Below are 24,651 nucleotides of genomic sequence, written 5' to 3' on the forward strand. Positions count from 1 at the left end.
TGTACCTGCTTGGAGGCAGATATGGAGGAGGACGAGGAGATGTACCGGATGCAGATATTGAGGAGGACCATGTCTTGGCAGATATGGAGGAGGACCATGTCTTGGCAGATATGGAGGAGGACGAGGAGATGTACCTGCTTGGAGGCAGATATGGAGGAGGACGAGGAGATGTACCTGGAGGCAGATATTGTGGAGGACCATGTCTTGGCAGATATGGAGGAGGACGAGGAGATGTCTTGGCAGATATGGAGGAGGACGAGGAGATGCACCTGCTTGGAGGCAGATATGGAGGAGGACGAGGAGATGTACCTGCTTGGAGGCAGATATTGAGGAGGACCATGTCTTGGAAGTTATGGAGGAGGACGAGAAGATGTACTTTGAGGCAGATATTGAGGAGGACCATGTCTTGGAAGTTAAGGAGGAGGACGAGAAGATGTACCTGGAGGCAGATATTGAGGAGGACCATGTCTTGGCAGATATTCAACAACAAATACGAAACAGTTAATATTAATGTTAATGATGTTAATTTAGGTATCTATATTGTTTAGTATGCGTTCCCTTGCTTAAACTGAAAAAGCAATATTGCAATATCTTGTATCTTATTATTTTCTAAATCATCCCTAGAAACGATATAGAAAAATTATATCCAAATCGTAGTTAAAGAATAACATGAACAAGGCTATTAAGAAATTGAACATAAAAAGATCCGGGATGGTATGTAAGGTAAAGTGACATGAAAAGATTAGTGATGGTATGTAAGGTAAAGTGACATGAAAAGATTAGGGATGGTATGTAAGGCAAAGTGACATAAAAAAATTATATTTCTAATTTTAGGAAGAATAAAGTACAGTGGTCTGCTTTTATAAAAGGTGAGTTTTTTTGTCTCATTTATCCCAAACATTTTTTGTAATTAGTTTTTTAACGCTGCACTTTACTAAAAAACTGATTTCTCATAGAAAAGTCAAATTATATTTTTCCCATATCTTTGCAATCTGGATGGTGAAAACCTCTGATAATTCAAACTTAGAAACATAATTTCTAGTTTAAAATGTAAAAAGTCATCGCTATTGGTTGCAAAGATTGGATTTGATTGGAAAATTAATATTTATAATTAATATTCAGTTTACTTTGGTCTTTCTAAGATGCCTTTTTTACTTTCTAGGATGCATTTTTTACTTTTTAGGATGCATTTTTTACTTTTTAGGATGCATTTTTTACTTTTTAGGATGCATGTTTTACTTTTTAGGTGGCATTTTTTTGTCTCTGGTTTGGGTTTGGTTTGATTTGATATGATTTGATTTGATTTGATTTGATTTGATTTGATTTGATTTGATTTGATTTGATTTGATTTGATTTGATTTGATTTGATTTGATTTGATTTGATTTGATTTGATTTGATTTGATTTGATTTGATTTGATTTGATTTGATTTGATTTGATTTGATTTGATTTGATTTGATTTGATTTGATTTGATTTGATTTGATTTGATTTGATTTGATTTGATTTGATTTGATTTGATTTGATTTGATTTGATTTGATTTGATTTGATTTGATTTGATTTGATTTGATTTGATTTGATTTGATTTGATTTGATTTGATTTGATTTGATTTGATTTGATTNACTCCCCCCTCAGATAGATAAATATATAGGAGTCCTTAGTTCCAGTACACTCCCCCCTCAGATAGATAAATATATAGGAGTCCTTAGTTCCAGTACACTCCCCCCTCAGATAGGTAAATATATAGGAGTCTTAAGTTCTAGTACACTCCCCCCTCAGATAGGTAAATATATAGGAGTCCTTAGTTCCAGTACACTCCCCCCTCAGATAGGTAAATATATAGGAGTCCTTAGTTCCACTCCCCCTCAGATAGGTAAATATATAGGAGTCCTTAGTTCCTGTACACTCCCCCCTCAGATAGATAAATATATAGGAGTCCTTAGTTCCAGTACATTCCCCCTCAGATAGATAAATATATAGGAGTCCTTAGTTCCACTACATTCCCCCTCAGATAGATAAATATATAGGAGTCCTTAGTTCCAGTACACTCCCCCCTCAGATAGGTAAATATATAGGAGTCCTTAGTTCCAGTACACTCCTCTTCAGATAGGTAAATATAAAGGAGTCCTTAGTTCTAGTATTCTGTAGACTTGAATATGAGTCTTAGCCTTGTCTTCCTATTGTACCTCTATCTAAACTATGATGCTGTTTGTTCAGGGCTACTCTCCGTTTACTCTGCTCTATGGAAAGGAATGGTATTAATATCTCTGCCACAAAACCTTTACTGTTTGGTAAACTGTCCTCCCGACAACCAACCAACCTTCAAGCTAATTCTTCACAGAAATCAACCAAGGTATCCACATCTATCTATACATCTATCTATCTATCTTACACCTATCTTCTTATCTCTCCATATCTATTTCTATTTATCCCTTCTATTTATCTTCCTATCAATCCATATCTATCCACATATCTTCTTTTCTATCCACCTATCTCTCCATATCTATCTATCCATCTATCTCTCCTATCTCTATCTGTCCACCTATCGTCCTATCTATCCATATCTTTCCTATCATCTATCTGTTTTTCTTTCCTCCCGACAACCAACCAACCAACCTTCGCTCTAACTCTTCTCAGAAATAAATCAAGGTATCTCTATCTATGTATCCATCTTTTTTATCTATCTATTTTTCTATCTAGTTGTATACCTATCTCTAGTCTATCGTCATAATTACAGGGTGGCCAAAATGTACGGATTGTACGGATTGTACGGATTGATTTTTTTTTACCCTAAAATTGTACGGATTGTACGGATTGCACGGATTGTACGGATTTCTTCTGAAAATGTACGGATTTTTGTACGGATGGGTTCAAAAAAGTTTTGGCCACCCTGTAATTATCTAACCATCTTTTTATCTATCTATCTAGATATCTGAGTGTCTGGGTTACTTGAACCCTGAGACTATGAGCAGGACTGTGGACAGGTTCCCCCTCCACCTCTGCCTGGACACCAGTAAGGAAACTGATATTGCCCAGGAGGATGAGTCCTTGTATGATCCAAGGTATCACTTGTCAGCCTCATGATTTTATATAGAAATGTCATTTTAAGCTATGCAATGCATGCCTATAAATGATAACTCATTGAATTAGAAATGTTAAGTAGATCTCAAAAATAGTTTTAATCTTAAAAATCCGATTCAAACGGGTCTTTACAGTGTAAGTACACGCTTATTGCCCATTTTTAACACAGCCTCTATCTAATTATGTATCTTTATATCTATCTACAATCCACATACTAACCCACCAAATGTACATATCTATCTATCTATCTATTTATCTGTTTATTTAGGTTCCTGCTCCCCTACCTGAGTTCCCTGACTGGCACAGATGTGTACGTTGACCGTCACATGAAACTGGTCGAGTGTGGGGGACTTTCTCTAGCCATAGCGTCATTATCCAGCCAGGATACAGATATACGTAGTATTGGATACCATATTCTTCATAGGTAGGATATATCCAGGATACAGATATTCGTAGTATTGGATACCATATTCTTTATAGATAGGATATATCCAGGATACAGATATACATAGTTTTGGATACCATATTCTTCATAGGTAGGATATATCCAGGATACAGATATATGTAGTATTGGATACTATATTCTTCATAGGTAGGATATATCCAGGATACAGATATATGTAGTATTGGATACCATATTCTTCATAGATAGGATATATCCAGGATACAGATATATGTAGTATTGGATACTATATTCTTCATAGGTAGGATATATCCAGGATACAGATATATGTAGTATTGGATACCATATTCTTCATAGATAGGATATATCCAGGATACAGATATATGTAGTATTGGATACTATATTCTTCATAGGTAGGATATATCCAGGGTACAGATATATTGGATATCATATTCTTCATAGGTAGGACATATCCAGGATACAGATATATTGGATATCATATTCTTCTCAGCGGAAGGGAGAACTTAAGATATCATATTTCTAGATTCTACCAACGAATGGGAGAGATTAAGATGTTATATTTCTAGATTCTACCAACGGATGGGAGAGCTTAAGATATTATATTTCTAGATTCTACCAACGGATGGGAGAGCTTAAGATATTGTATTTCTAGGTTCTACCAACGGATGGGAGAGTCTAAGATATTATATTCTAGATTCTACCAACGGATGGGAGAGGCTAAGATAGTATCAGAAAAGCAGATTTGGCTACATCTCGTTCATCTTATTAAAAATGGTTTAAGTGCTGCTACAGAAACTAAGGTAAATAATATCTTTTATTCATCAGTTTATTTCCAATCATTTATTTTTCTAATCATTCCATCATTCATTTAGTTATCTGTTCATTGGGGTGACCCAAATTTGTGTAGATTTTACCTTTTTTCTGAATTTCAACATGCACACAGTCTCAATTGGACATAGGATATGTATAGCACGCCTTCCCCCTCCCCTCCCCCAAAAAATTGGGTCTTTATCTTATTGGGGTCAACATGTAAAAATTGAGTGTTGCCACTACGCGACGAGGCGATTTTAAAGTTCAATCATCTACATTTATTAGTTCAACCATAATAGTTGATTTAACTTTTTGACAAAAAGAATCATATCAGGCAATAAGTACTGGTTTTAGGTACTTTTAGGCTTTATTTTTTTATCACTTATATCCTCACAAACCACCAATAGCACATAATGAGATGTATCAACAAAGCCGTTCATAGCTAGAAGGTAAATAAAGATCTAGTTCATAGCTAAGAGGTCAAACAGGTAGCAGTTCATTGCTCAGTACGTGGTCAATCAGATAGATAGTTGAAAGCAAGGATGTCAATCAGATAGACAGTTCATTGCTATGGGGTCAATCAGATAGATAGTTGATAGCAAGGATGTCAATCAGGTAGACAGTTCATTGCTATGGGGTCAATCAGGTAGTTCATAGTTAAGTGGTCAATCAGGTCAATGGTTTATGACTAGGAGGTTAATCAGGTAGTAATTTATAGCTTGGGAGTCAGTCAAGTAGATACTTCAGAGCTAGGGGGTCATTTAGGTAGCAGTTCATAGGAAATGGTCAATTAAGTAGATAGCTCTTAGCTTGGGGAATCAATTCATATCTAGGCGGTCAATCAGGTAGCAGTTCATAACTGGGAAGTCTATTAGATATCATTTCATAGCTAGGGGGTCAGGGAGAGAGTTAATAGTTAGCTGTTCAATATGGTAAATAGTTCATAGTTAGGAGGTAAATCAGAAATCATTTCATATCTAGCAGGTCAATCAGAAATCATTTCATATCTAGGAGTTCAATCAGGAAGCAGTTCATATCTAGCAGGTCAATCAGAAGCAGTTTATAGCTTGGAGGTCAATCAAATAGATAGTTCATAGATAGGGGTCAATCAGGTTAAAAAGTTCATATCTAAGGGGTCAGTTAGGTAGACAGTTTATAGCCAAGATAAATTAGGTAGATAGTTCATAGCCAAGATAAATTAGGCAGATAGTGCATTGCTCAGGTAGCAGTTTAAAGCTAAGAGGTTTCATTTGAAAACTGTGTTTTTGGTGAGCACACTTTTGCAGTGTTAACAAGGGGTTATTTATTCAGCAATATTTATATTTTTACATGAAACTGTTAATGGCTTTCTAGACATCTGAAATTTTTTAAGGAACATTTAACTTTATATGGAACAAATGGGCCTGTGTGCTAAATTTTTTTTTGTGAGGGTGATTTGGGTCAGATCGCTGTTCATCCTTTCATTCATCTATTCATTTATTCAATCTATTTGTTTACCCAACTATACATCTATCTATTCATCTAGCCATTTACTTATCTATCCATCTATCCATCTTTTTGTTAAGGTTTGTTTAAAGTTGCCGAGTGTCGTCACAATATTTCTAGCCAGAGCAGTTCTCATACTCACCAATCCGTCCCACTACATGTACAATAGTATCAGGTACATAAACGGTTTACATATCCACTTATTTATGTGCAAGTATAGTAAAGTCATGCTTAGCAATCTGTCCCACTACATGTACAACAGTATCTGGTTCATAAACGGTTTACGTATCCACTTTTTTATGTACAAGTATAGTAAATTCATTCTTAGCAATCCGTCCCACTACATGTACAACAGTATCAGGTACATAGATAATATAATATAATATACTTTAACTTAGCAATCCATCTCACTACTTGTACAACAGTATTTAGTACATAGATAATATAATAAACCACATTGTATGTACATTGTACAAGCACACAGTTATTTCATTCCATCACTTAATGTAACTGTATAATATACTTTAACTTGGCAACCCATCACACTACTTGTACTACAGTATTTAGTACATAGATAATATAATAAACCACATTGTATGTACAAGCACACATTTATTCTATCACTTACTGTAACTGTATAATATAATTCAACTTAGCAACCCATCACACTCAATGTTTAGGTACTAGGTCACTAGGTACATAAATGCCATTTAATTACTTAAAATACAACGAACAATGTACTTACTTATTCCTACCAGTGCTTAGGATCCAGATCGGTTAAATCCGCAAAATTTTGGCTTCCTGGATCTGGATCCGCAAAAGAATGCGGATCCACGGATCCGGATCCAAGGGGTAAAATTTCAATCAAAAACTTTAAAAAAAAAATTTTTACTCCTAAAACCCAAATCTCAATTTAAAAAAAAGAGGTTATAAAAATTTCCTCATTTCTGAATGGTTCATAAAGTTTTAGGGTAAAAATAAGCGAAAAAAATAAAACAAAAAATTTGAAAATTATTTTTTGTTAAAAAAAATCAGTAAATCTTAAAGAAATGACCTGGATCCGGATCCGGATTTATTTTTTACCAGTGCGGATCCGAATCCGCATCAAAATTAAATGGATCCTAAGCACTGATTCCTACAAATATTTTCCCTTGCTAGTCATGAGGTTTATAAGTATATATACTTTTAATCGCTGTTAGTACAAATTGTAATATAGACTTGTTTAACATTATTAGGTACAAAGAGATAAATAAATTGATTGATTGATTGCTATATTCCAGTGGGTTTCTGCTGGCGAAGCCGCTGTTAAACCTGTTCAGTGTTCCCGAGTTCCTCCGACTGTTTAACAGTAAAGATGTGAATCCTAGACCTCAACAGCTCTGGATACTTTCAGTTCTCAGGTAGAATCAAAGGAGGCGTTACATCTATGACATTTTTTAATATCTCAATAAATAATGGTGTTAGTCGGTCCTACTTTTGCATGTATACTCATCTGATGCTCTATGAACAGGATATGACGTCAAATCTTCAATATCTCAGTTCGGAGACCGGAGATATAGGATAAGGTACCTACGTCGGCTCCGATTTTTTAATCTCCGGCACCTCGGAGCCGACGGAGGTACCTTATCCTATATGTCCGGCCTCCGAACGAAGATATTGAAGATTTGACGTCATATCCTGTTCATAGAGCAGCAGATAAGTATACATGCAAAAGTAGGACCGACTAACACCATTATTTATTGAGATATTAAAAAATGTCATAGATACTTTATGTGTTAGATATTGTTGTTCAAACTTGAGAAGCGTTTTCTAAGAATTTCCGAACCATTTCTTTTCTAGCTTTAATCTGCAAGAAAATTTTGAAGGGATATGTTTTTGAATATTCAATTTTCTAAGATAAAAAATGGTTGCCTCCTCCATTCTTGAAGCTATAACGCTTGTTTCGTCAGTGTTGTTCACAGAACATGCCATTTCATGAATAGAATACGTCATTTTATAATTATTTTTGTTACAGCCCACTATTTTATTTGATAATCCATATTTTATTTGAAACCATATTTTATTTGATAGTCCATGTTTTATTTAATAATTCATTATTATTTGAAAATCCATATTTTATTTGATAATAAATATTTCATTTGAAAATCCATATTTTATTTGAAAATCCATATTTTATTTGAAAATCCATATTTTATTTGATAGTCCATTTTTTAATTTATAATCCATATTTGAATAAATAATCCATATTTGTAATTAGGGATGGATTAAGGGATCGGCTGGATCACCAAATGTATGTTCAACAGTTTGTCTACAAGATTCTAATGAGTAACTTTGGGTCTACAGTGTCTGATAGGTATTTTTAATATATGTCTATCTTATCTATTTATCTATTTATCTATTTATCTATCTAGAAGTGTACAAGGATTGATCCTAGAGATCCTGGAACGGAGTTCAAGTCTCCAGATTGCTGGCTTCCATCTTGTTTCTTCTCATGGGCTTCCACAGTTCCTAGCGGCTATATCTAGTCAGGTCAGTAAGGGAGGGAGTGCAACCGCACACATTTTTAATCCCAAGAGAGGGAAGGAGTGCAACCACACCATTTTTATCCCCAATCGAGGGATGTAGTGCAACTACACAATTTTTAATTCCCAAGCTAGAAAGGGAGTGCACCCACGCAATTTGTAATCCTCCAGCAAGGGAGGGAGAGCAATCACACATTTTTGTAATTCCCAACCAAGGAAAATAAAGTACACAAGGAAAATAGCAACCTTTTGCGACTATCTCTTTTGACCTAACCTGACCTAACTGTGTCAAGTATATTCTAGGGAGGGAGGTTGCAGGAGGTTTTTCTTTTTCAGAAGGAGGACAAGGGAGGGAATAGCAAAGAACAGATCTAAACATTTTAGCAAGATTATTTAATATTTTCTTGTTATAGATTACAGAGCGGTCTCTTTGCATCAGAATTCTGAGTATTGTCCGGCATCTGGCATCCGCCCTGGCGGAGGCGGACATTAAGAAAGAGGCGGATATAAAGAAGGAGGGAGAAGGCGAAGAAACGGTGGAGTTTAAACCTAAAACCACCTTGAAGCGGGTTCTTCAATGTTCGTTTGAAATAATTTCAACCAATTTTAAAGGAAATTTCCCTGACCAGGAAACGGTCAAAAATCTCCGACTAACGCGCACCTCTGTGATCAAATTGTTGACGTAAATTTTTTAGAATAAAATTTTTTCAGAATTCGACTTTTTTCTCAAAATGTTGATTCGTTTTGGCACCAGAGCAGGGCGACAGTTACTGGGCTGCAGGCCAAATACTAGTTACGAACATTTTTCACCAATATTTGTCCAGAGCTTTCACTTTACTCCAGGTTCAGCCATTTTATTCAATGTAATTTTTTTTCAATTGTTAAATTTTAATGTTAATGTGTCGCTTCTACATTTTAGTTTTTCGTTTGTTAAAATATTTTAGTTTGTATTGTATTGAAATTCTAAATTGTGAAAATGTGCTGAATGTTCAGGCGTTAGCAGAGATGATCTCATCTCCAGGGTATTGGAATGGAATGAATTCAATTAACTATTTTATGTTAAAGGAAAAAACGATACTTAAAAGTAATCGAGTATAATATGAAATTTTTGATCTCTCATTCATTCTTGAGCGGATGGAATTATCGGACAAAGTTGTGGTCTTAAAAAAAAGATTTTTTAAAGTGAAATTTGCAAATTGTCTTTTTTCCATCTCATAATCTGAGTTCGTTTCCCTTATGTCGATTTGACAGTCCGATTTTTTTTGTTTGTTTATTTTTTTTGTGGTTTTTAACAATTTTTAAATTTTTTTTTTATCGATTTTGATGATTATTACATCGTTAGAACTGACGAGGGTCAACCCAGGCCGAAATATATTTTCAATAAATGCGGAACTAACATCTACTTTTTTTACTCTACAGAGATTTACCTGATTTCTAAAATTCTATGGAATAGATGCTAGATTTTTATAATATTATTTTTAATAAATTTCATTCCTTATATTCATAGACTAAGACAAATATTGAAAAGGAAGTAAAACCAACTAATCAGACTAATAGCCCTGTGAATGTGAAGAGCAAAACTGGAAGTGAATCTGAAAACACCAATGAGGAAACTGAGAACGAGAAAATTATTGAGTTTAATAAACAGTTTAGTGACCGACAGATGGATTTGAAAAATATGTTGAAAGAAAAAAGAGCAGAAATGGTGGAAATGATGGAGGACAAAAGAACGGAAATGCGCGATCAAATGGAGGAGAAGAAAATAGAAATGCGGGAACGATTGGAAGACAAGAAAACAGAATTTCTGGAGCGATTGGAAGAAACGAAAACAGAAATGCGGGAACGATTGGAGGACAAGAAAACAGAAATGCGGGAACGAATGGAGGACAAGAAAACAGAAATGCTGGAACGAATGGAGGAGAAGAAAACTGAAATGCGGGAACGAATGGAGGACAAGAAAACAGAAATGCGGGAACGAATGGAGGACAAGAAAACAGAAATGCGGGAACGAATGGAGGAGAAGAAAACGGAAATGAAGGAAAGGATTGAAGAACGAAGACAAACAGTTGAGGCCCGGAGTGAAGAAACAAGAACTAGAATATTCTGGAAAATGTTTAACAATCTCTTCTTATACCTTAAATCCTACGGAGATATTCTTAAGGAACCAGTTTTTTCATTGACTTATTTTTTATAAGATAAAACTTAGGATTATATATAAAATGATCCAAAACTGAATTGATTCCGGATCCGCATCAAAATAAAAAGCATTTCAGCCAATCATAAAATCAAAACTTAAATAAATAAATGAATTAAGTTAATCAATGATTAATAAACATGGCTTCCTCAGACAGCTTTTCCTGATCGTGTGGTGAAAACGTACAAAATTTTCTCCATTGGAACTAAAAGTCTTTTCAGGTAGCACAGTAATAACCAGTTTAAGATGTTCCTGAACGCACATTTTCTAGTAAATCTTCACTTTTAAATGTTAAAAGTGGATTATTTTCAATTGTGTGGTTTCTCTGTCAAGTGAATTGTCAGAATTTAACACTTCAGAAAGACAAAAGTGGCAGTGGGATATTTCATAGATAGTATATTTCACAAATAGGACATTTCATAGATAGGATAGTTCAAAGATAGGACATTTTATAGACAGGATATTTCATAGACAGGACATTTCATAAATAGGACATTTCATAGATATGACATTTCATAGATAGGACATTTCTTAGACAGGACATTTCATAAATAGGACATTTTATAAATAGGACATTTCATAAATAGGATAATTCATAGTTAAGAGAAAACGTAAATGTTAATGTAATATGAAATATATGAAGATGCAAATAAAGGCCATTTAATGGATTGAACAATGTCCTGTCTATGAAATGTATTTATCTATGAAATGTCCTGTATAAATAAAATGTATTTATCTATGATATGTCCTGCCTATGAAATATATTTATCTATGAAATGTCCTGTATATGAAATGTATTTATCTATGATATGTCCTGCTTACAGACTCTACGGACACAATAAATATAGAATTAGAAAAAAATAACTTGTTGGTACATGTATAATAAACTTACTATTAACTTTGAGAAAACTTTACAATTTTATTTTCAAATTCTCTAAATACACATAACGACTGTCCCGATATTTTCTTTAAACTAGGAGAAACTAGACGAAAAATTTAACGCATGAAATAAACTGATTCAGTTAGATTCCTGGGAATATAGCTGGATACTAAATTGAACTTTAATGAATATTTTAAAAAGATATACAACCGATTTACTTTTTTACTCTACGCTATGAAAATAATTAAAAACTTCTTAAGCGTTGACTGCTTTACTCCTTCTTTACTCTCGTTTAGAATTTATTTCAACATTTCTTAAGCTAACTTCAAACAAAATATTGATAAGAGCATGTCCTGTATATGAAATGTATTTATCTATGAAATGTCCTGTACATGAAATGTATTTATCTATGAAATGTCCTGTATATGAAATGTCCTGTCTATGAAATGTATTTATCTATGATATGTCCTGTCTATGAAATGTATTTATCTATGAAATGTCCTGTATATGAAATGTATTTATCTATGAAATATATTTATCTATGAAATGTCCCAACGCCTAAAAAGCGACAATATTTTCCATTTCCATTATATTATTATAATATAAAAAAATCCTTTGCAAAATTTTATAATTTAAAAACAAAGCTACATTTATGAGTTTTGTTATTACCACCATATTTATTCAGTTTTCTTGTTACCACCATATTTATTCAGTTTTCTTGTTACCACCATATTTATACAGTTTTCTTGTTACTACCATATTTATACAGTTTTCTTGTTACAACCATATTTATAAAGTTTTCTTGTGACCACCATATTTATACAGTTTTCTTGTTACAACCATATTTATACAGTTTTCTTGTTACTGCCACATTTATACAGTTTTCTTGTTACAACAATATTTATACAGTTTTCTTGTTACCATCATATTTATACAGTTTTCTTGTTACAACCATATTTATACAGTTTTCTTGTTACAACCATATTTATAAAGTTTTCTTGTTACCACCATATTTATACAGTTTTCTTGTTACAACCATATTTATACAATTTTCTTGTTACAACCATATTTATACAGTTTTCTTGTTACCACCATATTTATACAGTTTTCTTGTTACCACCAAATTTATACAATTTTCTTGTTACCATAATATTTATAAAGTTTTCTTGTTACAACCATATTTATACAGTTTTCTTGTTACCACCATATTTATACAGTTTTCTTGTTACCACCATATTTATACAGTTTTCTTGTTACCACCATATTTATACAGTTTTCTTGTTACAACCATTTTTTATACAGTTTTCTTGTTACAAGCATATTTATACAGTTTTCTTGTTACAACCATATTTATACAGTTTTCTTGTTACAAGCATATTTATACAGTTTTCTTGTAACAACCATATTTATACAGTTTTCTTGTTACCATCATATTTATACAGTTTTCTTGTTACTACCATATTTATACAGTTTTCTTGTTACAACCATATTCACAAAGTTTTCTTGTGACCACCATATTTATACAGTTTTCTTGTTACAACCATATGTATACAGTTTTCTTGTCACTACCACATTTATACAGTTTTCTTGTTACAACAATATTTATACAGTTTTTTTGTGACCACCATATTTATACAGTTTTCTTGTTACCATCATATTTATACAGTTTTCTTGTTACAACCATATTTATACAGTTTTCTTGTTACAACCATATTTATACAGTTTTCTTGTTACAACCATATTTATACAGTTTTCTTGTTGCAACCATATTTATACAGTTTTCTTGTTACCACCATATTTATACAGTTTTCTTGTTACCACCAAATTTATACAGTTTTCTTGTTACCACCATATTTATAAAGTTTTCTTGTTACCACCAAATTTATACAGTTTTCTTGTTACCACCATATTTATAAAGTTTTCTTGTTACCACCAAATTTATACAGTTTTCTTGTTACCACCATATTTATACAGTTTTCTTGTTACAACCATATTTATACAGTTTTCTTGTTACAAGCATATTTATACAGTTTTCTTGTTACAAGCATATTCATACAGTTTTCTTGTTACAACCATATTTATACAGTGGTAGAAAGAGTTTTTATAAAAAGAAATTATTCCAATTTCTTTTGAATTTTGATAAAAATGTACTAAATGTACTAAAATGTACTCTCATGATTCCGTATTTTGAGTGAGATGAAAGTGTACAGTGGAGTACACAGATCTATAGCCAAGAATAAAGCCAGAGACTATTCACAACTCTCAAGGTAGGATTTTATATAAACTAAATAGATTATCAAGTACAATAGGTGGCAACAGAGAAATGGACCAATTTTACACGACGTCACAAGTGTCAAATATAACAAGGAAAACGAAATTGTTTTACATTAGTTGAAATGTTTTCCAGGATTAAACAAAAAAGTGTAAAAACAGAAAATAAATAACACAAAAAATGGACCTTTTACACTGAAAGATAAACTCTTTATTCTAAAATTATCACTATTTTCAATAATTTTGTCGGACACAAAAACTGAATTGACACTTGTGATGTAAGAATACAGCTGTACTAAGAGTGTACAAATACTACCTTGCCATCTATTGTGCTTAACAATCTATTTGATAAAAACTAAATGAGACCCTAAAACTTGGGATTATGAAGACGACATTTAACCAGTATTATGATATTTTTTTTAAGAGTTTCAAGTTGTCATAATAGTCGCATCCTTTTGTGTGTAAGAGGTTTTAAAACTGCCTGTTAATTTCTATGTTTAATGGAAGACCGTATTTCCTTCTTTTTTTACAATTCATGGTAGATACAATTTAAATTATTAAAATTTAAAATAATAATTTGTTTCAGAAATGATTTAGAAGTTTACATCAGGAAAACAATTGTTTACACTAATACTACAGCTTGGAAACCCAACTTTGCATGGAAACTAAGTTTTCCCCTTGAAAGTAAAGCCACTTATCTTTTTAAACCAAGCTTAGAAAATCTGTGTGGTTCTTACCAATTCCATAATCAAAGTTTTAGGCAAATTGGTCAAGGGGTTCCTAAGTTGTGATCGGATCGGATTGGACAAACTCAGATTATTGCTTAATGTAATATGTATGTGTTGAGATATAATTTTTTGGGGGTTTACCCACTTAGACCATAAATTTCTTATTATTAACTTAAATGCACGGGATAAAATATGTTTTTTTTTTAATTTTAAAGTTTAAAAAAGTTTAATTTAAAAATTTTGGTTGTTTGAGTTAGACTCCCTAAAGATCTGGTTCGTGTTACACCAGTTTTACTCATATCAGCACTTCCCTTTGCTCAGGTATACAGTGATATACGGAATATAAAGACGACATAAATCTATGGAATAGAAAGACGACATTGTACATTGAGACCGATAAAACCATGGAATAGAAAGATGACATTATTTATTGGGACCCATAAATCTATGGAATAGAAAGACGACATTTAAGCAATGGTATATGAATTTGATGACATTTATGACCAACAATAAAAATGACGTGATTAATGATGAATGATGAAATTTAGAACATTGTTTTCCCTCTTGCTCTTCTATATCCTCGTGTGTTTCTTTCAACACACTTCTGGAACACAGAGCAGCTGTTAGAACACTACAGGTAGATCAATCATTGGTTTATAGAACACTACAGGTAGATCAATCATTGATTTATAGAACACTACAGGTAGATCAATCATTGATTTATAGAACACTACAGTAGATCAATCATTGATTTATAGAACACTACAGGTAGATCAATTATTGATTTATAGAACACTACAGGTAGATCAATCATTGATTTATAGAACACTACAGTAGATCAATCATTGATTTATTGAACTCTACAGGTAGATCAATCATTGATTTATAGAACACTACAGGTAGATCAATCATTGATTTATAGAACACTACAGTAGATCAATCATTGATTTATAGAACATTACAGGTAGATCAATAATTGATTTATAGAACACTACAGGTAGATCAATCATTGATTTATAGAACACTACAGGTAGATCAATCATTGATTTATAGAACTCTACAGGTAGATCAATCTTTGATTTATAGAACACTACAGTAGATCAATCATTGATTTATAGAACACTACAGGTAGATCAATCATTGATTTATAGAACACTACAGGTAGATCAATTATTGATTTATAGAACACTACAGGTAGATCAATAATTGATTTATAGAACACTACAGTAGATCAATCATTGATTTATCATTGATTTGATTATTGATTCATCTACTGATAGATTTGTTAATTACTAATTGATATATGTGCCCTGTACAGTACACTGTACACACTTCATTAGACTCTGTACATACAGGCGTGTTGCTGAACATCAAGATAAATTATATCCAGTTCTTACCACCGTACTGTACAACAGTGTACTGCAGGTATTATATACAATATTAGAAGGTCTAAAGGAAGTTCCTCAGATTTGATTTGATATATTATTAGGCTTTTATAATATCAAATATACTGAATTTAAGTTGATTATTATTTACATTATTGTGAAGTATAAATATCTAGATTAAAATGGGAGAGTCAATGCTACTGTTTCTCAAGCTTTTAAATCAGATAAATTCAGGTCATAAGTAATAATGTCTGAAAGTGAAATAAATAATTTTTAAAGATTTAATAAATTAAATTTTCAAATTTTAGGCGAAACTAAAATAGCATCCATCCTTGAGATTTTCGAGATTAAACAATATTTTTCCAGGTAAATATCTTGTCGTTAAAAATAAAAAATGTTTAAATAGCAATTTTTAGTCGAAAAAATATTTTTTATGGAATATCAGGTTAGAACATGAAGTATATCATTAGCTGAAGAATATTTGCAGTTTGAGACTATTAATTTCTGTTTATTACCATACAGTACATTTATTGTAAATTGTAACCTATGACAGTAAAGTTCTTTACAGATTGTGTGTTTAGGACCATTCCATATTGATTCACTACCATACACTCATTGTAACCTATGACAGTAAAGTTGTTTAAAGATTGTGTATGATTTCATTAAACTACATGATACATATTAACAGTTCAGGACCATTCCATATTGATTCACTACCGTACACTCATTGTAACCTATGACAGTAAAGTTGTTTAAAGAATGTGTATGATTTAATTGAACTACATGATAAATATTTACAGTTCAGGACCATTCCATATTGATTCATTACATACACTCATTGTAACCTATGACAGTAAAGTTGTTTAAAGAATGTGTATGATTCCATTAAACTTCATGATAAATATTTTCAGTTCAGGACCATTCCATATTGATGCATTACCTCGATCTCATGCTCAACTTCTTGTTTCCTTTTACAACCTGTCATATTCACTCTTCCCACACAGGTATACATTACAGTTACAGGATGTCCCACGAAACATGACAGTTGGTGAATAGTTTTGAATGTCTTCTTCCACATGCTGTATTAGATATTAAAGACTTTTTGCAGTTTATTTCTTTTAAAAAAATGTTTAACTCATATATATTACTTTGAAATCAATTTTACTATGATACAACTGTCATATAAAAAATGTTATTAGTCTCTTTAGTATCAAACAACTAATCAAATTTTCGAAGAAGACATTTTAAACTATTCACCAACTGTCATGTTTCGTGGGACACCCTTCAGTTCAGAACAACTTGATTAGAAATAGTAAACTCAGAGCTCTAAAATATTGTTTTGGGTATCCGCTTAGCCTAGGAATAACCTGGACAAACTTTAAAGATGCAGAGCTTAAAGTCTGGGGAATGCTTGAGTCTTAAATCCACCAATGACAGCATTATATCTCTGATATAACTTCTTTGGCTAAGGTTTAGCCATCAACATGAAGATTTGCGGCCAAGCCTAGGAATCCTTGACTTAGCTGAAGATCAATAAAGTTTTAATCTCAGGGGGCTTAGTTATCAACATTAGTCAATAGTTCTGTGGTGTATATATCAAATGTATACAGAGTTCTATGTTTTTATTTTTAACAGATTTATATTATGGTATGTGTTTTCATGTTAAACATACATTTTTTAATGTTCAGTGTTTTTTTAAAAGGTTTTTACTCAAATTTTAAATCTGGGGTTAATTAATTATCTCCATGTTATGTAGACCTACAGAGCTGAAAACTTTAGAATGGTGGATATCAAGATTAATGCTTAAACTCCTGGTTTTACTAAACCTAAGATTATTTTAATACGCATTCGATATCCAAGAAAGAATCTAGAAATTTAACCAATCAACTTGTCATGTTTAGATATACTCTTTAACTTTTGAAAAACCGGTTTTGATTTCTTTTGTTCATGGTGTCATATCAATTGAACTAAACATCGATTGAACTAGCGTAAGTTTTGGAATAGTGTATTAAAACTAACTTTCAAAATGACATGTATAGCCCTAAAATATGTTTTTCAATAATTTCATATAAACATGATTAAATTTATATTTGTTTAAATGCTCTAAAAGCTGGCTTGTGAACAGCTGACTTTAATCCAATCGATATAGCATTGTATCTGTAATTGTTATCAAACGTAACTTTTATACAGTAGAAATATTCAAAAAGAGGATTATAAGAAGAAAATTTAAAGTGTGTACATTGTATACTCAGATAAAGCGATCATGATTAAGGATCTCTCATTCTTAAGTTTTCAGCTCTGATTAATTTATTTCCTCTTGGATTTTTTATGGTGATTGTACCCTACAGGGATAACTAAAATATTAGCCTACACTGTATCTAGATCCCTGAGTAAGTTTGGATCCCTACTTCTTGCTCTAGATAAAGCTATAATCAGGAACATCATTCTAAAAAAAATAATTAAGATTGTTTTGAAACCCCTTTAATAAAAGAATACGACGATTGACAGCTGCAAGATCTTCGCAATTTAATTTTTTCGCGACCATTTCACTTCATTTCGCATTTCATTTGCTCGCGAAAAATGCGAAAATTTTCGTTTTTTTTGCGAAATTTCACTTCAACCTTTTTTGCAAAAAAATGCTAAATTTTCGCGAAATAGAAAATGCAAACAAATGAAAAAATGTCGCGAAAATTTCGAGGCATAAATAATGCAAAAATTTCGCGGAAAAAAAACAGACAGAAACTTAAAAAGATAACTAATGAAATCAAAGTCTCTTCGTCAAACATTTTTTAAAGTAAAGGAAGAAAAATAATTTATATGACATAATAAAACTTCAAATATTGAAGTTATATGCGCCCGAAAATTTTCGCATTTTTCGCGAAACGTGCATTCCCTGGAAACCCTTATTTGGATACGGATCCTAAGCATTTAAGGGTAGTGTTCATGAACAACTTAAGACAGTTAGGCTGAATGGTTTGAATGGAATAAATCAAGTGAATTTCTATGGGCTCTAGGCTTACATGTTTTCAACTATTTTTTCCTTATTGACACAACAAATAGAACTGAAATCAGTAGTGATCAACTCCGACTTTTTGATCCCCCCTTTCAGTTTCTGCTAACACTTGTTTTAAAATGCAAATTTTCTTTTTTTCTAATTCCTGACTAATAATTTTGTGTTCAAACTCTTTTTCACATGTTAAAGTATGATATGAACAAGGGATGGTATTGCACATTTATCAAATGAAACCTTGCTCAGATTATCTATTCAAAGGTAAACACATTTTTACAATTTCTATTTCTTAATTTTGCATTTGTCTTTCATGATTTTGATAATTTGGATTGTTATAAAAAAAAGTATATTGAAAAACAAAATTTTGAAACAATGATCCCAGAATAATTTGTCCTTTGATCAAATTCAGATCAAACACAGATTAAGGCTTTTACACAAAAATAAAATAAATTTTTCCACAAAGTAACGATTTTTTGCAAACTAAGTGTTCTAAATTGTTTCATTAAAAGTTTTATGATCCATTACCTTATGTAACTTCATAAATTGCTAAAACATAAAAAGTTTCTATGTGTAGAGGACTGAATGGAATAGATATGAAAAGAACAGGCCTAATTGAATTTCTAACCTTGTGGACCAATGTTTCTAAGAATGTAACAGGTAATAGATGTTCAATCATTTCTAAAAGTTTTCCTTATGACAGATAAAATATAATAACAATAGTTTAACAATTTAGAGAATGAGCTGAGCCTTCTTCTTCATCTTCCAATCCTCATCTCTTACAAGTTTATATGTAATTCTTTATAGCACTGTACAGTCACAATGTACATACCATGTTACAAGAATAAACTGTACGGTACAAGAATCATCTTTTTTATCATCTAGTAGTTTCTAGTTTTATACTCAAACAGGTGTTCATTGAGGCATATATATTATCTGGCATAAATGCTAAAATTGCTTTTAATTATTGTTACAAACTTACAGGTGATGAATTTATTGAGCTACAATCTAATATAAAAACGGTCTTATTAGAACGGTTCTTAATCTTACTTTGAAAAATCACCATTTTTTTAACTTCAACTTTTAGGTCACCAATCACGTCCTTTCCAACAACACCAAGCTTATTCAGCTGGTGCATCACCTCCAGCCCCCTCATCACCACCTTCTGGTGCTCCATCACCACCTTCTGCTGGAGCATCAGCACCTTCTGCTGGTGCATCAGCACCTTCTGCTGGTGCATCAGCACCTTCTGCTGGTGCATCAGCACCTTCTGCTGGTGCATCAGCACCTTCTGCTGGTGCATCAGCACCTTCTGCTGGTGCATCAGCACCTTCTGCTGGTGCATCAGCACCTTCTGCTGGTCCATCAGCACCTTCTGCTGGTGCATCAGCACTGTCTGCTGGTCCATCTCCACCATCAGGTGCCCCATTACCACCTTCTGGTGCACCTTCTGCTGGTGCATCCCCACCTTTTGCTGGTCCATCACCACCTTCTGCTGGTGCCTCATCACCACCTGCTGCTGGTGCATCAGCACCTTCACCTCCAGCATCTGCTCCACCTTCAGGAGCTGGTGCTGCATCAGCGGAGAAATCCTGAATAATAGTTATTGCATATTGTATATTGTATATTGTATATTCTATATTGTATTCCATATTGTTAAGTAATAAATCAGCACAAAATTTCTTTGCAGTGCAATCGGCTTCATTTTGTTAAATGCCGTCCAAAGAGCTAAAAAATGTTGAAATCCAATAACTGGAAGGTCTAAATATAGATTAGTATGGTAAAATTTAAATAAGTCATTTTAGGCAGTATGCCTGAGGACTCAGTCAGTAGGTATAAAAGCCCAGTTTTTAGCCTAAAGTTAGAGGAATGTATTAGTAAGAAATACTTTTTGCAAAAAAATGGACAGATTCTTACCACTGGAAATATGATACAATATATGAACTTATAAATACATCATTAGTGTTGATAAGTTTTTTTTTAATTGTAAATAATTATTGCAATTTTATATTGGAATATTCAAGCATAAATTGATGAAATGTGATTAATATGAAATAAAACAAATAAATTGTTCTTGCAAATAAAAAAATCAGAATTATTTACCTTATTAGACACATAATTTCTGTAAGCTTCATTAAGCTGTTTGAACTGGTCTGTTAGACTCTCTAATTGACCAACCATGGCCTAGCAAAAATTCAAATTAACTCCGTTAAATACTTAAATAGCAACCAGCTGCTGTACCTAGTGCTGGCCAATACTTCGTTAGTGAACCACAAAAGTTGTTAATTTTGAAATTTCTAAAATATATATCTATAGCAACATTTATGAAATTGACATGGATAACAAACAGTAACTTTCAAGAAGAATAGAAAATACCATTAACAAGTAAACGTTCAGGTCTTAGCTATAAGAACTAATGGCTATTTGAGTTGGTAAGGATCAGCTATTTAAACTAACCATTAACAAAATAGTTGCACACAATTTTATTGTCTTTGTGATAAAAACTCTGCGATTTTCTAAACAAAAAACTTTGCAGCGTGGGTCCCAAGGGACATAAAGTAACTTAACGCCCCTTTGAAGGGGAAATCAAAGGTTGGTTATGTTAACAAAAAGGCAGCAAAAAGTATCAAACATAACTACCTTGGTTGCCTCTGGAGCTTTTGGGGGTTGCGCCTGTACACAGACCAGTAGAAAGGCATGGACACATATCAAATATATCATTCTACCTAGACAAAGTTTATTAAAGAAATTCAATGAACTTTTGGGAAAATAATGACTAAATGTAAGTGTCAGAAATTAATGCATTGTAAGACAATCAAGCAAAAATATGTTGCTAACCATTTTTAATTAGTTAAAAAACATAATTGGTCAGGGGTATATATTTTCCAGTATTATTCTGCAGCTCTGAAATGATTTCGAAACTCTTATAGAATACAATAAAACAGATTTAAATTTGGTGATGGTGATGGACCAAACCTCTGTAGAGTAAAAAAGTTGATGTTAGTTCCACGTTTATTGAAAATATATTTTGGTCTGTTCTTGAGATTGTTTCTGTCACAAAGATTAAAAACAAAACTCTACCTTTTTAGGTATTTTTCCTGATTTTTAAAAAAAAAGTCCAAATCCAAAAGGAATATGATATTCATGTAAATGAAGAAATACATACCCCTCTAATTGGTAATTCAGACTTATGATTGAAAAAAACAAGTTTCCATAGCAACAAAATTGTATTTTATAAAAATTAATGTTAACTTTACTTGTTAATGTGGCTGAAAGGACTAAATAACATTAATTCAACTTAGTAGGTTATTAAGTTAATTTGAAATCTAATTTCAATCCTTTGATATTTAGGAGTTAATTCACAATCTAATATATTTACATACATTCTCATACAAATGATATTATTTTGAATTCTTCTAAATTCATTAAAGTGATTGGGTGAAATAATTTTTGGTTGATCAGAATTTTTAACGTTTAATTTAATTTGATTAAATTAAAACTTCCTTTATTACACTAATGATGCATGATTGTTAAAATTTAAAATTATACAATTATTTACAATGCAAATGTGTCCCAATAAAAGTTCAGAATATGTTCTTTTTTTCAGAAGAATGTTATAATGCAATATACCTTAAATATAAGAAAATTGTGCTTATGCAATCACATCTTTTCTTAATTTTTAAAATTTGGTTGACCTTAAACTAATTGTCAAAATTTAACCATAAAAAATAAAATTTCAACAAATAAAAAATTAAATATTAAATTTAATAAAAAGGTTCATTTAGCTTGATGTACTTTTTAACTTTAAATTGTTTATTTCTTAATTTGATGGAAAGATAGGAAACAGAAAGTATCTTCGACACTTTGATCACTAGAAAAACTTGAAAATGCTAAAATGATTTTTTTTTAATTATGAACAGAAAGTGATATATCTATATTCTATATCTTACAAAATTTTACATCTGTATAGTAAAGCTCTTTGCTCATATATAAATATTTGTATATATGTTAGCTATAATTGGCACAACTTGCTCATAAATAAATATTTGTATACATATTAGCTATAACTGGCACAACTGCTATACCTGATACCGGATTTTTTAAAAATTGATTTTTTTTTTCAAAATAATTTTTTTTCTTCAAAATTAGATTTTTTATTTAATGGGTAATGCCTGGCACTTCAGATAGTCCCTAATAATCTGATTTTAATTTTGAACAAAATGTTTGTAAATTCAAGAAAAAGTTTATTATGACTGTATGCATTTATAGGTCCTATGTTACAAACAAAATGTTATGGGTTCTTCTAGCAGTGTATCTAACCTGAGTGGTACTGTAGTGTCTCTAGCCTGCTTGATGAATACTTGATGTGTTCTCAGAGATTTAGTAACTCGAGATAGATTAATCACTAGTTTACCAATACAGCTATCAATCATTCACATTTATCTATCTATCTATCCTTCACATTCATGTATCTATCTTTCTTTCACATTCATATATCTATCTATCTTTCTTTCACATTCATATATCTGTCTATCTTTCACATTCATGTATCTATCTATCTTTCACATTCATATATCTATCTATCTTACACATTCATGTATCTATCTATCTTTCACATTCATGTATCTATCTATCTTTCACATTCATATATCTATCTATCTTACACATTCATGTATCTATCTATCTTTCACATTCATGTATCTATCTATCCTTCACATTCATGTATCTATCTATATTACACATTCATATATCTATCTATCTTTCACATTTATGTATCTATCTATCTTTCACATTCATATATCTATCTATCTTTCACATTCATGTATCTATCTATCTTTCACATTCATCTATCTATCTTTCACATTCATATATCTATCTATCTTACACGTTCATGTATCTGTCTATCTTTCACATTCATGTATCTATCTATCTTTCACATTCATGTATCTATCTATCTTTCACATTCATGTATCTATCTATCTTTCATATTCATGTATCTATCTATCTTACACATTCATCTATCTATCTATCTTACACATTCATGTATCTATCTATGTTTCACATTCATCTATCTATCAATCCTTCATTCATGTTTTAGTCTATCTTACACACTCATGTATCTATCTATCTATCAATCTTACACTTTCATCTATCTTTCTATCAGTCTTTCACATCAATCTATCTATCAAAATCTTACACTTTCATCTATCTTCTATCAATCTTTCACATTAATCTATCTATCAATCTTACACTTTCATCTATCTTCTATCAATCTTTCACATTAATCTATCTATCAATCTTACAAATTCATATATCTATTTACAAATCTTTCACATTAATCTATCTATCAATAAAGATTTTAGAAAGTTGAACAAAAAAAAATATTTTCTTTTTTAAATACTGAATTACAGTTTAAAAATGGAATAAAAACTATTTCTCCCAAGGTCCCAAACCTTCTCTAGAACGCTAACTTTCAGATGGAGAAGCTCATGTCCAGGTAGGTTAAAATGTTCTCCTGTAGGCTGGTTTATGTGGAGATTCTAATGTAACCAATATGTTCTCTCACTCTTTCATCTAAAGATCTTGTAGTCTGTCCTATGTATTGTAGTTTACATTTCTTACATGTGATATATCAGTAGACTGCCTTTCTAGTCTTGCAGTTGAAAGTTCCATTAGAGGAAAGTACTGGTTTGCTGCAAATTCTTACAATTCTGTATGCAAGTGAATAAGGTATACTGTTAGAGATATAAGCTGGGTGTCAGAATGATGGAAGTAGGTACATACATGGGTTTTCTGTAGAGATCTGTTGTGATTTTTCCATCCTCAATGTACAGTTTTGTGTCCGAGAATGGAATACTTTTCGTT

At 31.8% G+C, this 24,651-nt stretch overlaps 3 protein-coding genes across 5 annotated transcripts; 2 read left to right on the forward strand and 1 right to left on the reverse strand.

Moving 5' to 3' along the window:
- Positions 1–1,859: 1,859 nt before the first annotated feature.
- LOC111717519 (nucleolar pre-ribosomal-associated protein 1-like) lies at positions 1,860–9,036 on the forward strand. The gene is made up of 10 exons (XM_023493017.1): positions 1,860–1,872; positions 2,217–2,352; positions 2,928–3,061; positions 3,349–3,504; positions 4,199–4,304; positions 5,880–5,974; positions 7,080–7,199; positions 8,057–8,152; positions 8,211–8,328; positions 8,735–9,036. Exons 2-10 carry the CDS (start codon positions 2,242–2,244, stop codon positions 9,005–9,007), a joined length of 1,209 nt encoding a protein of 402 aa, XP_023348785.1. The 5' UTR covers positions 1,860–1,872; positions 2,217–2,241; the 3' UTR covers positions 9,008–9,036.
- Positions 9,013–19,651, forward strand: LOC111717518 (apolipoprotein A-I-like). 3 transcript variants are annotated; one of them, XM_023493013.1, is made up of 16 exons: positions 9,013–9,164; positions 9,315–9,343; positions 9,829–10,482; positions 10,669–10,736; positions 13,588–13,662; positions 14,253–14,276; positions 14,652–14,715; positions 14,943–15,031; positions 15,750–15,819; positions 15,956–16,013; positions 16,088–16,145; positions 16,691–16,783; positions 18,162–18,215; positions 18,997–19,050; positions 19,364–19,446; positions 19,523–19,651. In XM_023493013.1, exons 1-16 carry the CDS (start codon positions 9,053–9,055, stop codon positions 19,591–19,593), a joined length of 1,656 nt encoding a protein of 551 aa, XP_023348781.1. In that variant the 5' UTR covers positions 9,013–9,052; the 3' UTR covers positions 19,594–19,651. The 3 variants fall into 3 exon arrangements, with proteins under 3 accessions (XP_023348781.1, XP_023348782.1, XP_023348783.1); XM_023493014.1 differs by lacking the exon at positions 14,253–14,276; XM_023493015.1 differs by lacking the exons at positions 18,162–18,215; positions 19,364–19,446; positions 19,523–19,651 and having other exon boundaries at positions 18,982–19,050.
- A 185-nt stretch (positions 19,652–19,836) lies between these two features.
- On the reverse strand, positions 19,837–23,196 carry LOC111717520 (skin secretory protein xP2). Its single transcript, XM_023493018.1, has 4 exons — positions 23,107–23,196; positions 21,427–21,508; positions 20,890–20,970; positions 19,837–20,378 (listed from the first exon to the last, which is right to left on the reverse strand). The coding sequence occupies exons 2-4, from the start codon at positions 21,505–21,507 to the stop codon at positions 19,908–19,910; spliced, it is 633 nt and encodes a 210-aa protein (XP_023348786.1). The 5' UTR covers position 21,508; positions 23,107–23,196; the 3' UTR covers positions 19,837–19,907.
- Between the last annotated feature and the right edge of the window lie 1,455 nt (positions 23,197–24,651).

The sequence above is a fragment of the Eurytemora carolleeae genome, unplaced genomic scaffold, assembly GCF_000591075.1.
Source record: "Eurytemora carolleeae unplaced genomic scaffold, Eaff_2.0 scaffold2121, whole genome shotgun sequence".
Taxonomy (NCBI): domain Eukaryota; kingdom Metazoa; phylum Arthropoda; class Copepoda; order Calanoida; family Temoridae; genus Eurytemora; species Eurytemora carolleeae.

Excerpts from the sequence above, each read along its gene's own strand:
- LOC111717519 (XM_023493017.1), top strand. The coding sequence starts at position 2,242 with ATGGAAAGGAATGGTATTAATATCTCTGCCACAAAACCTTTACTGTTT. Across the intron at positions 2,353-2,927 it reads CTTCACAGAAATCAACCAAG|ATATCTGAGTGTCTGGGTTA; the intron begins GTATCCACATCT and ends CTATCTATCTAG. Across the intron at positions 3,505-4,198 it reads GGATACCATATTCTTCATAG|ATTCTACCAACGGATGGGAG; the intron begins GTAGGATATATC and ends ATTATATTCTAG.
- LOC111717518 (XM_023493013.1), top strand. The coding sequence starts at position 9,053 with ATGTTGATTCGTTTTGGCACCAGAGCAGGGCGACAGTTACTGGGCTGC. Across the intron at positions 13,663-14,252 it reads GACTATTCACAACTCTCAAG|AAATGATTTAGAAGTTTACA; the intron begins GTAGGATTTTAT and ends AATTTGTTTCAG. Across the intron at positions 14,716-14,942 it reads CAGCACTTCCCTTTGCTCAG|AACATTGTTTTCCCTCTTGC; the intron begins GTATACAGTGAT and ends GATGAAATTTAG.
- LOC111717520 (XM_023493018.1), bottom strand. The coding sequence starts at position 21,507 with ATGATATATTTGATATGTGTCCATGCCTTTCTACTGGTCTGTGTACAG. Across the intron at positions 20,971-21,426 it reads AAGCTCCAGAGGCAACCAAG|GCCATGGTTGGTCAATTAGA; the intron begins GTAGTTATGTTT and ends AATTTTTGCTAG. Across the intron at positions 20,379-20,889 it reads GAAATTATGTGTCTAATAAG|GATTTCTCCGCTGATGCAGC; the intron begins GTAAATAATTCT and ends ACTATTATTCAG.